General features: G+C 33.9%; 1 protein-coding gene across 1 annotated transcript; it reads left to right on the forward strand.

Annotated features, from left to right (window-relative positions):
• Positions 1-7924: 7924 nt before the first annotated feature.
• On the forward strand, positions 7925-8278 carry LOC140871056 (uncharacterized). The gene has a single exon (XM_073273494.1). The coding sequence runs from the start codon at positions 7925-7927 to the stop codon at positions 8276-8278; it is 354 nt and encodes a 117-aa protein (XP_073129595.1).
• The last annotated feature ends 3454 nt before the right edge of the window (positions 8279-11732 follow it).

Consider the following 11732-nt stretch of genomic DNA (forward strand, 5'->3'; position numbering starts at 1 on the left):
TCTACAAAAATAAAAGTATTTTTCAATCAATAAAAGTTCTCGCATACGATATTTGTAGAACTATAAATCATTTAAAGCTGAAATAAGTAAGATTTCATCTTTCAACAGCACAAATCAAACAAAATTTAACGTACAAGCATTTCAAACAAAGAACTATATAATAAATCATAAATATAACCTCAAAGTTATTTAGAAAAATGTCAATCTAAACCAAATGTTATTATTTGGTAAAATATTTGATTCAGAGTTTTATGAAATTCATATACAAGAGAACCATGGATTTGGGCATCTAAAAAATACAACAAATGAAGATAACATTACAAAATATTAGAAGCCAAAAAAAAAATGGTGAATGGATTGCACAACAATATCATCTTCTTCGGATAAATAAAACTCGTTGGTAGATAGATGCGTAACAATGATTGAGTTTACAATTGATTTTTTTAAATCCCAAAAAAAAATCTTGAAGCGTTGCACTTCAATATTCATGCACTATTATCATCAATATTGAAAAATTAAAATCTTCACTTACTTCAACTAGAAGAAATGCAATATTGGCTATAACATAATATCGTATCAAAACCTATATAAAAAATATAAAAACAAGACCCAACTTCATATAACCAAAAACATGAATCTATCTATCAAATTTGGGAATTTCGATTGTAGCTCATACGATCTATTTTAACAATCATTGAATAACAAAATCTGGCGGGCTACACCAATTAGAAAACTTTTAAATCACAAAGTTATAATGTCCGGGTAAATCCCCAAACCACAAGGGTAATTAATCGTTTCTTTATATCAACCAAAAATCATATATTTCAAGTAAAGGAAATAATAAAAAAACAAAATGAAGACTTCTCATTCATAATTTATATTAATGACATTATGTTTTCGGGTTTAAAACCTAATGAATATCAAGTACCTAAATTCCACTTGAAATGAGTCTGGATAGATCAAATCTACACAAATCTGGAAAAAAAACATATAAAGAAGATCAAATCGACTGAAAAATCTCAACATTAACACACGACACAGAGGCATCGATGGTCAATAAACACATACAAAAGATGAGCACTTACACACAACTTCGGTCAATATGCAAGAGCAAAGAACGGAGAAGGTGACTCGTTGCTTGCTTCAGTCTCTTTGTAGGTGAGTTTCGTCGGTTGATGGGTTTCGTTGGTTGAGGCCGTGAGTTTTCTGCCGTTGAATGGGTGGTGAGGGCTTTAGATTGGAGGTGGGGTTCAGAAAAGAGAAATTTCAAAGCCGATGAAAATAATAGTATATGTATCTATATATATAAAGGGTAAATGTGTAAATTGGGCATTGTAAGGAGTGAAAAACAAATAAAGTAGAGTGTCAGGGAGTGTAAATAATACTTAGCTGTTGGAGGGACTGAATGCTGAAACTTGTTTATGTTTAGGGATTTTTTTTCTAATTCACCCATGTTATTTTCCTGAAAAAAAATTTCGAACACAAGTATGTTTCTTATTAGAGGTTATCACATATCTATATCTCGGAGAAAAATTGACCCAATACATACCTATAATTAAAAATAATTTTTTTAATATAAAAATAATTTTTTTTTTCATGAATCGGATCGATTGGATATCCATCTCATAATTATTAGTTTATGTATTTGAATATTGACCCTCGATACAACGAATTATCAATAGATCTTTTCATGTGGTAAGATCACCAACCAAAATTAGTTTGTCTCGTCATGTGGCAAAATATGTTGAAGGGATATTATATTTCCCTAGGCAGGTCTATTGTTTAAGAGTAACACTTTTGTGAGGCAGTTGCATGGATCTTGACGTGTGTGACGGGTCAACCCATTTAAAATACAAATACCCATCCTAGCAACCGGATCTCATTGTTGGCGAATTGGGCGGATTTTCATTTGGGCCTAATCTCGATACAGGATGGTTTGCTAGAGTAAGAGGGTGTTTGGCTAAGCTTATTAAAAAGAGCTTATAAGCTCCTAGAGCTTAAAAGCTGTTTTACGAGCTTATAAGCTGTTAGAACTTATTTTAAAAATAAGCTGTTAAAATGTTTGGATAAACTTATTTTAAATAACTTAAAGATGTTGATGTGTTTGGTATTATAAGATCTTTTTATCGTCGAAATTACCAAAAAGGGTATAATTATATGAAAATAATGTTTCGAGTTATACATATATGAAAATAGTTTTAGAATAAACATATATTAAAAAATAAAATTGTTATAATATTTTATTTTAGAAAAATTTATGTGATTTGAAATTTTTTTTAAAAACTAATATTTAATATTTAATTGGTGGAGGATATGATGGAAATTTATTAAAATATTTAAGGATATTTTAGAGAGATAGAATGTTAAAATAAAATCTTTTTGAAAAAAGTACCTCCCCCTTATTTTTTTTAAAAAGAGCTTATAAGCTGTCAAACAGCTTATTTTAACAGCTTATAAGCTGTTTCTAAAAAAATTTACCAAACAGATCCGGAGAGTTTTAAGCTCTAAAACAACTTAAAAGCTATTTTTAAGAGAATTCGAAATTTAATGCTCGTTTTAGTCACGATCCGGCGAGGATCGCTGTTGTTATGTTCCAACCTACTTTATATTTGAGTTTTGTCATTGTAAGCTCGATTCCATCTCTATTATCGAACTTACATTTTGTTTGGTTGAATTTTAACAGGTTCGAATTTATGGCTTTGATATCGATGTCTGCCAATTTATATTTGGAAAATAATTCACACAGGGTTGAAATAATGCTTCTGTTTTGTTAATCTCATGGGGTCCTATAGATTTGGGTCAAATATCTATCTGTTCTTATTGTTTCAAAAAGTTGGATGCAGTCGAGTGAGAGTGTCTTTTTTTTTTTCTTTTTTTTTTTGAGTGGAGTAGCATGCTACTGTTCTGCACACCAGCCTTTCTATATCATTTCTTTGCTTTTTTTAAGCCCAAATGAAGGCATACATGTCAAACGGATACACAATTTCTCTGCTTTTGTTCCTGAATTTGCTGATCAACTTTTCGCTGATTATTTGCTACTCTCTGATTGTTGATTTCATATATATCCAAGTGCTTCAAAACGTCTATGTTTTATTCACCAAAAACTTAACGTATAATGTGGAGAAGAAATGACTAGTGTATAGAAGAGAAATTTGTAGGAAATATGTGCATGGAATTTAAACTGCAACTTAATTTCGATATTCAATTCCTTATTACCTTGTATCATTACGTAGGTAGTATCACTTCCTATTGTTTCGGTTTTGAGGTACTGATAATTTGTTTCTTAATTTACTATTCGATTCTAGTTGTGTTTTTTTTATATAGATTTTATATGAATTTCTGTTTCGTTTTCTGAATTCTGAAATGGATGTCTGCGATAGAATATTTTTGTTGTTTTTTTTTCTAGGGGTTGCTTTGAGGATATTGTAAATTTGAGAGAAAATAGAATGAGTGAGGCATATCAGATGGCTGCTCCACCCGCCAGAGATCGAGCCGATTACGATTATCTCATCGACCTCCTGTTCATTGGTGACAGCGGTGCGTGATTGTCCTTCTATTATATATATTTTTATATTTGTGTAAAATTAAATGTTCCTGCATTTTGGTGTGGAATGTCGGGATTAGGTTCTGTGTTTAGGCTTGGTGTTGCCTACATTTGATGCAGATTGTTTTTTACACGATTATTTTCTTTGTTTGCATGGCTGAGGATGCTATGTGCATATTTTTTGTTAACTAATAATTGATTTCTTTATTTGAAAATGAAATCCTTCGCTTATATTTTACAATTATAATAGTATTGTTTGTTATAAATCAATCGAAGAATATACAAATTCAGACCCTTTCTCCTCCACTGCTAAGGAATTTTTAAGATTCCTACAATAAATACTAATTTCAGTATATGTGTAAACTGGACTAATCCAAGCATGTCTCTCTTGTTTACAAACAAAGATCCATTAATTTACAACCAGTGGCATTGGCTCAAGTAGTACTGAGTACATGCATTCTGTTAGAAATAAGAGTCTTGGGCAACATGTAGAATTGATTTTTCCTTGAAATTTTCTTATATCATCTTTTGCAGGTACCCAATGTGTGGGACGAGGAACTTCACAATATCATTGTTAGAGTAGATGCCCTGCAAGCCAAATGTTGGTCAGGAATTTTATTGACTCAAGTGTAATAACAATCTTTATTTTAATATAATTAATCTTTTATCTTGCATTTTCTTTATCTGTATACCCATGCAAGTTGCATAGATAAAGACCTTGAATATACTATAGTAAGATATGAGGTTGTACATATGATGACAATCATGAAACACATATTATTAATTACTGTATATTCTAAATCAAGTTCCTAGTCGATTGGGCCGTCCAAAATAAGGATAAGGATCGCTCGAGCTCGAGACTAGAATCTGTGATGATGTGTACCATGTTTCATTGGTATGGACATAGAGATGTTCAATCATACAGATTGGTGCTCATACGATGAGTTCACTGAACTACCCTCCCTCGAACTTTCCAAGTGGTTATCATTCATCGAGTGGATAAGTCCGTGGTTATGGTTATACACCATTAGTCCTTACGACCCGGAACAACACTGAGGCTCTACATGTTAGGACTTTACTTTGACTCATTTACCGACTCCATGAGGGTCATCAGGTGGCGAGGTTGGGTACAGTTGCGACACATGTAGGAGCCAGTGCATTGTAGTCGGGGATTCACCGCTCACCTATGGGTGTGGATATCCTATGTGATAAAATGAGATAATAGTGCATGGAATCTCGGGCCAGAGTGTAAGATGTGTAGTAGAGTAATGTGTTTACCAAGTTACACATGCGATGCCACTATGTATTCTCAAAGACATCACATCGTTATCGAAATTCACATGCAATCCTCGATGAACCAATGGTTGCAGTTTCGATCGGGATATATGAGATGAAGGGACTGTACTGTACGTTAACCATAATCGACTGGTTCTTGCAGGCACTATCAGTGATACCTAGGGAATCATGGGGCGGTGCTACTTAACGCTCTTACCATGATTCGATGGGTTAAATCAAAAATGAGTTTTGACATTTTATGATCAATGATTTGATGCATAGAATGAGGCTAATAATAAGGGTAAGCTTGGACCCACAGCTAGCTGTATCCCTGAACCATTGAGGGTTACACAAATATTGGTTTCCCTGTTTCCGTTTAGATAATAAATTCAAAGAGTTGAATTTATGTTAAAAAAATTTGACTGGATTGATAGATAAACTTTATAAATGGTTTATAAAGGCTTATAGAAATTTTGAGAGCAAAATTAATTAAAAGGGTTTAATTAATTTTTCCGAGTTGGACTTGGATTTAAGGACTCACACAATGTATATATAAATGCATATATATAGATATATATATATATATATATACGATATATATATATGGATATTTATAATATATATATATTTATGGACGTGGGACCTTATGTTTATAATAATATATTATATTATTATAATTTTTTTTAAAAAAAAAAAAAAGGGGTGAGTAAATGAGTTGTCTCCCCAAAAACTCATTTACTCAACCTCAATCAATATTTCATATTGATTGAGGGGTGAGGCAATATAGATAGTAGAAGCTATTAGAAGAAAAAAAGGCGAGGCTACTGCTTTTCTCTTTGGCTTCAACTTTCTGCTCTCTTCGGCCAGTCATCTTCTTTTCTCTTCGTTAAATTTCTTCTTCTTTTAAGTGCGAATTAGAAGAGGAACAGGAAATTCGGTCGTGGACTTGATTTGAAAAAAAGAGAAAAAATCCAGTTGATTGTTCGTAGGGATTTACAACAAGAACTATTTTCGAAATTGTTTCGAAATAGTTGGAGCCATCATCAATCTATTTAGATTGATAGGTAAAATTTTTGAAACATCCTACGTACATTTATTTAAACCATACGAGTGTTCAAGAAAAATTTGAACGTCAAAATTAAATTTAAACTTCCGCTGCGTTTTGGGCACGATAGAGATCCGAGATGCAACAGTGGTATCAGAGTCAAGTTCTCTATATCGTATGATTTATTTAATGTTGAGTATTTTTAATTTCTAACTGCATAAGAAAATATTTCAAAATCGCTACACCATAAAATTTATTTTTATAGAATTTAAAAAATATATATAGATATATGTATGTATATATATATTACGATATATATATATGTACGTATATAGATATATATTATAATAATAATATATATCTGGATATATATTATTATTATTTTATATATGTATAGATATGTGTATATATTTATTACGATATATATACATATATATATATATATATATATATATATATATATATATATATTGTTATTATATATATTATTATATATATATATGTGTATATATATGCATTATGATATGTATATATAAACATATATAGATATATACATATATATAATAAAATAATAGTAATAATCATGCTTTGCACCGAAACAGCAATTGGGCAATTGCCCAATTGCTGACTGTCTGAATTATTCGGGCAGTGTTCGGTCAGTAGGTGTAGGGGTGAGTTTGAAAATGTTTCGGGCAGCCTTACACATATACATATTTTTCGAAAAGAGTTTCGGATCCGATGCGATTTTATAAAATATTTTTTTATGAAATAAATAATTAGAATGTGATTTTAATTATTTATAGTAAAAGGGTTTTACAAGAAAATCAATTATTATTGAATTAATTAGAAATTAAATAAAGGAGTTTATTTAATTTGTTAATTCATTTAATAATTGTGGCGGTTAGTGATAAAATTACAAGATACATGAAATTGATGAGTTATATAATATGTGATATTATATGCATGAAGGATGATCGAGAGCCATGACCAATGTGCTAGGTGTATGTTAGGATATTTTTCATGTCTCAACTTGTATAATTTTATTTGATAAAATTAAAGTGAACCTGGTTTATGGCTCGTTCTCACCCCTTGATATGTATCCCTTATGTGTCATGGCTATTCAAATGTAAATATTTGTAATAGTGGGAGATCAAGATTGGAAGATGGTGGGCCCGATGATCAAGATGACGACATTTAAAATATTGGAAGCTTATGTAATAAGTTGCATTTGCATCCCTGCATTTACCTAGGATTTGGACCTTGATCCATGATTGTCTCGCATGGATCAAATAGTATTGGCAATCGATCATTCTTATTTAATTGTCATATTATGATATATGCGATATATAGTAATATGCATGTATGTATATTATTCGATAATATAGTTGCATGAATCCGGCAAACATACAAAATCATGGCACACGATTTTAAATAAAATGATGAGACAATTTCAAAATTAAAATCCCTCATTTTGAATATGATTCAAAATTTATATCAAGCCATAAAAGTAAAAATTAAAAGAGTTTAATTTATTCTTGTCTTCCATCAACGGTGGTTTCATGATGAATGCTACCCGCGATCAGTGTCTGACCCATATTATTGGGGAGACCTGGACGCCGGAAAGCTGTGACTTCCACTGACATAGGTGATGTGAATTGGGTGGAACTCCCATGACTTCGGATCATATATTGAGGAAACTCATGGAGACCGTCCACTACGATTCAACATTGATGGGTCGGCTTGACACTCGAAGATAAACGACGTCATATTATTGGGTCCTTATCAAGAGTGAGACGAAACACGTAGAGGTTGCATGGGGATGCAATTGGGCTCTACTTTTTAGAAATTATGATTGGCTGATATTATTCGGGATCATAGTTGTCTAGATTGGACTCTACGTGCTCACTAAGGAAATACGATTTCCCGTTTTCATCAGAGGGTGGTGAAAATGTCAAAATAGTGGGAGGAAATTTATAAAATTAAAGTCCATATTTTATATCTTATAATTATTTTAAAATAATTAGTAACGATTATCTGTTTTCAATTTCAGTATGTTTAAGATGTCGACACGCAATCCACTTTCTGCTATTCTCGAACAAAACAAGCTAACCGGACCTAATTATCAAGACTGGCTAAGAAATCTAAAGATTGTTCTAAACTCTGAGAGGATTGCGTATGTTCTTGAAAAGAAGCCACCGAAGGAAGCAGCTCCTAACATCAGTGAGACTGAGTTAACCAAGCTTGAGAAATGGTGGGACCATGATCTCCAAGCTAAGAGCTACATCCTGGCTTCTATGTCAAATGAACTGCAAAGGCGGTTCGAGGATGCTGCAAATGCTGCTGACATTCACTTTCATCTGAAAGAGTTATACGGTGTTCAAACTCGATCAGAAAGACACGCAACTGTGAAATAACTCATGACTACACGCTTGCGAGAAGGGGCTTCAGTCCATGAGCATGGTGTTAGGATGATTGGGTTAGTTGAGAAATTTGTGGGACTCGATGTGGTTATGCCTCATGAGTTCTCGACTGATATTCTCTTGTTGTCTTTACCTTCCTCGTTTGATGGATTTGTGGTTAATTTTAATATGAACAAGATAGAGGCCACCCTTGAAGAGTTGGTCAATATGCTTGTTAATTATGAGACCACAATCAAGAAAGAAAAGCCTGTTCTGCTTTTGGGCTCGTCGTCTGGGACGAAAAAGGGAGCCCAAAACAAGGGAAAGAAGCGTTCTGCCCCGACAGTTAAGAACAAGCCTAATAAGAAGCCATACAAGAAACCTGCTCAAGGGCCCAAAAGGCCAAATAAATCAGAACAAGTCTGTTTCCACTGCAACAAGCCTGGACATTGGAGGCGTAATTGCACTGAATATCTTGCTCAGAAGCGTTCTGGCCATGGTATGTTTTATATTGAAATTAATATCTCAATGAATTCTTCTTCTTGGGTATTGGATACCGGATGTGGTTCTCATCTATGCAATGATTTGCAGGTGATGACAAGAAGCAAGAAACTTAGAGAAGGTGAGACCTTTCTAAGACTTGGAAATGGAGCAAGGGTTGCTGCCAAGGCCAAAGGAGATATTATTTTAATATTAAACTATGATTTTAAGTTGCTTTTAAGAGATGTTTTGTATGTTTCTGATTTGGTTAAAAATATTATTTCTATTTCTATGCTTGATAGAGATGGTTATTCTTGTATTTTTGCAAAAGGTGTTTGCACTATATATAAGAATGAATGTTTAATTGGAACTGGTGAATTACAAAATGATCTCTATAACTTAAAATTAAAAGATATTTCATTAAACTATGTCCAAACAATAACAACAAACAAAAGAAGACAAGATAGTCAAAACCCTGCACATATATGGCACGCTAGACTAGGTCATATTTCTCAAAGAAGGATGCACAAGTTAGTGGGAGAGGCCATGTTCGACATGTCAGATATAAACTCTCTACCTACTTGTGAATCTTGTCTGAAAGGAAAAATGACCAAGATTCCCTTTAATGGAAATGTAGATCGTGCACATGGTCTTTTGGATTTGATCCACACAGACGTATGTGGCCCGCTAAATGTTAGCACTAAATATGGGCAGTCCTACTTCATTACCTTTACTGATTATTTTTCGAGGTATGGGCATGTGTATTTGATGAAATACAAGTCTGAAGCATTTGAAAATTTCAAAAGAATTCAGATGTGAAGTAGAGAAACAATTGGGTAAAAGTATTAAAACACTCCGATCTGATCGAGGTGGAGAATACTTGAGTACTGAATTTTTGGACTATCTTAAAGAGAATGAGATTCTCTCACAGTGGACTCCACCAGGAACACCACAATTGAATGGTGTTTCTGAACGTCGAAATCGAACTTTGATGGACATTGTTCGATCTATGATGGGATTCACTGAATTGCCTAGATCGTTTTGGGATTTGCGCTTGAAACTGCGGCAATGTTGTTGAATAATGTCCATACAAAGGCAGTTGATAAAACACCATATGAGATATGGATGGGAAAGGTGAAATAGTGGGTGCCCGGTGAGCCAACTTGTGGCTAAGGGCTTTTATGACTCTATGTATAAACAATCTTTTGGTTAATATAATTTACACTTTTATAATGGCATTTACTTTATCTTTTATCATATTATTATGTTGTGACATACTATAAGATGTTTAGATGAAGACCTTGAATATACTATAGTGTATGTAAGATGTGGTAGCACATGGGGATGGCTATCATGAAACACATCTTAAAGTCACTGTATATTCTAAACAGTTCCTAGTCGATTGAGCCGTCCGTTAATAAGGATAAGGATCGCTCGAGACTGAGACTAGCATTTGCGATGCCGAGTACCACGTTTCATTGGTATGGAACATAGAGACGTTCAAAGCATGCAAATGGATATTCATATGATGAATGATCGAACTACCCTATCCGGACTTTCCAAGTGGTTATCACTTATCGAGTGGATAAAGTCCGCGGTTTTGGTTGTACACCATTAGTCCTTATTACTTGAAACATCATTGAGACTCTATATGCTAGTACTGTTCTTTGACTCGTTTACCGACTCTATTAGGGTCATCAGGTGTCGGGATTGGGTACAGTTACGACACATATAGGAGTCGATGCTTTGTTGTCAAGGATTCACCGCACACTTGCGAGCGTGGATATCCTATGCGATCTGAGGAGATATTAGTGTGACAAATCTCTGGCCAGAGTACATGATGTTCTTTAAGAAATGGTTTCTTAGTAGTGAAAGAGTGGGTGCCCGGTGAGCCAACTTGTGGCTAAGGGCTTTGATGACTCTATGTATAAACAATCTTTTGTTTAATATAATTTACACTTTTATAATGGCGTTTACTTTATCTTTTATCATATTATTATGTTGTGACATACTATAAGATGTTTAGATGAAGACCTTGAATATACTATAGTGTATGTAAGATGTGGTGGCATATGGGGATGACTATCATGAAACACATCTTATAGTCACTGTATATTCTAAACAGTTCCTAGTCGATTGAGCCGTCCGTTAATAAGGATAAGGATCGCTCAAGATTGAGACTAGCATTTGCGATGCCGAGTACCACGTTTCATTGGTATGGAACATAGAGATGTTCAAAGCATGCAAATGGATATTCATACGATGAATGATTGAACTACCCTATCCGGACTTTCCAAGTGGTTATCACTTATCGAGTAGATAAAGTCCGCGGTTTTGGTTGTACACCATTAGTCCTTACTACTTGAAACATCATTGAGACTCTATATGCTAGTACTGTGCTTTGACTCGTTTACCGACTCTATTGGGGTCATCAGGTGTCGGGATTGGGTACAGTTACGACACATATAGGAGTCGATGCTTTGTTGTCAAGGATTCACCACATACTTACTAGTGTGGATATCCTATGCAATCTGAGGAGATATTAGTGTGACGAATCTCTGGCTAGAGTACATGATGTGTTTTAAGAAATGGTTTCATAGCACATGCGATGTCACTATTTGATCTTCAAGATGCATTGCATAGTTATCGAATCTCGAACGACTTTCGATTTACCAATGGTTGTTGATTCGATCGGGATATATGGATGAAGGGACCGTACTGTACGCTAACCAAAATCTATTGGTTCTTGCAGGCACTATCAGTGATACCTAGGGAATCATGAGGCGATGTTGCTAGGCGCTCTTACCATGATTCGATGGGCAAGTCGGAAATTGTTGTTCCGAGTCACAAGGAGTTGTGAGCCCACGGCTAGCTGTATCCCTGAACCATTGAGGGTCACACAAGTAATGAATTTTTAATCCCCGTTGAGATAGTTAAATTTAAAGAGTTAAATTTAATGAACAAAGAAGTAGGACTTCTTATATCAGAG

Source organism: Henckelia pumila, unplaced genomic scaffold (assembly GCF_033568475.1).
Source record: "Henckelia pumila isolate YLH828 unplaced genomic scaffold, ASM3356847v2 CTG_354:::fragment_1, whole genome shotgun sequence".
NCBI lineage: Eukaryota > Viridiplantae > Streptophyta > Magnoliopsida > Lamiales > Gesneriaceae > Henckelia > Henckelia pumila.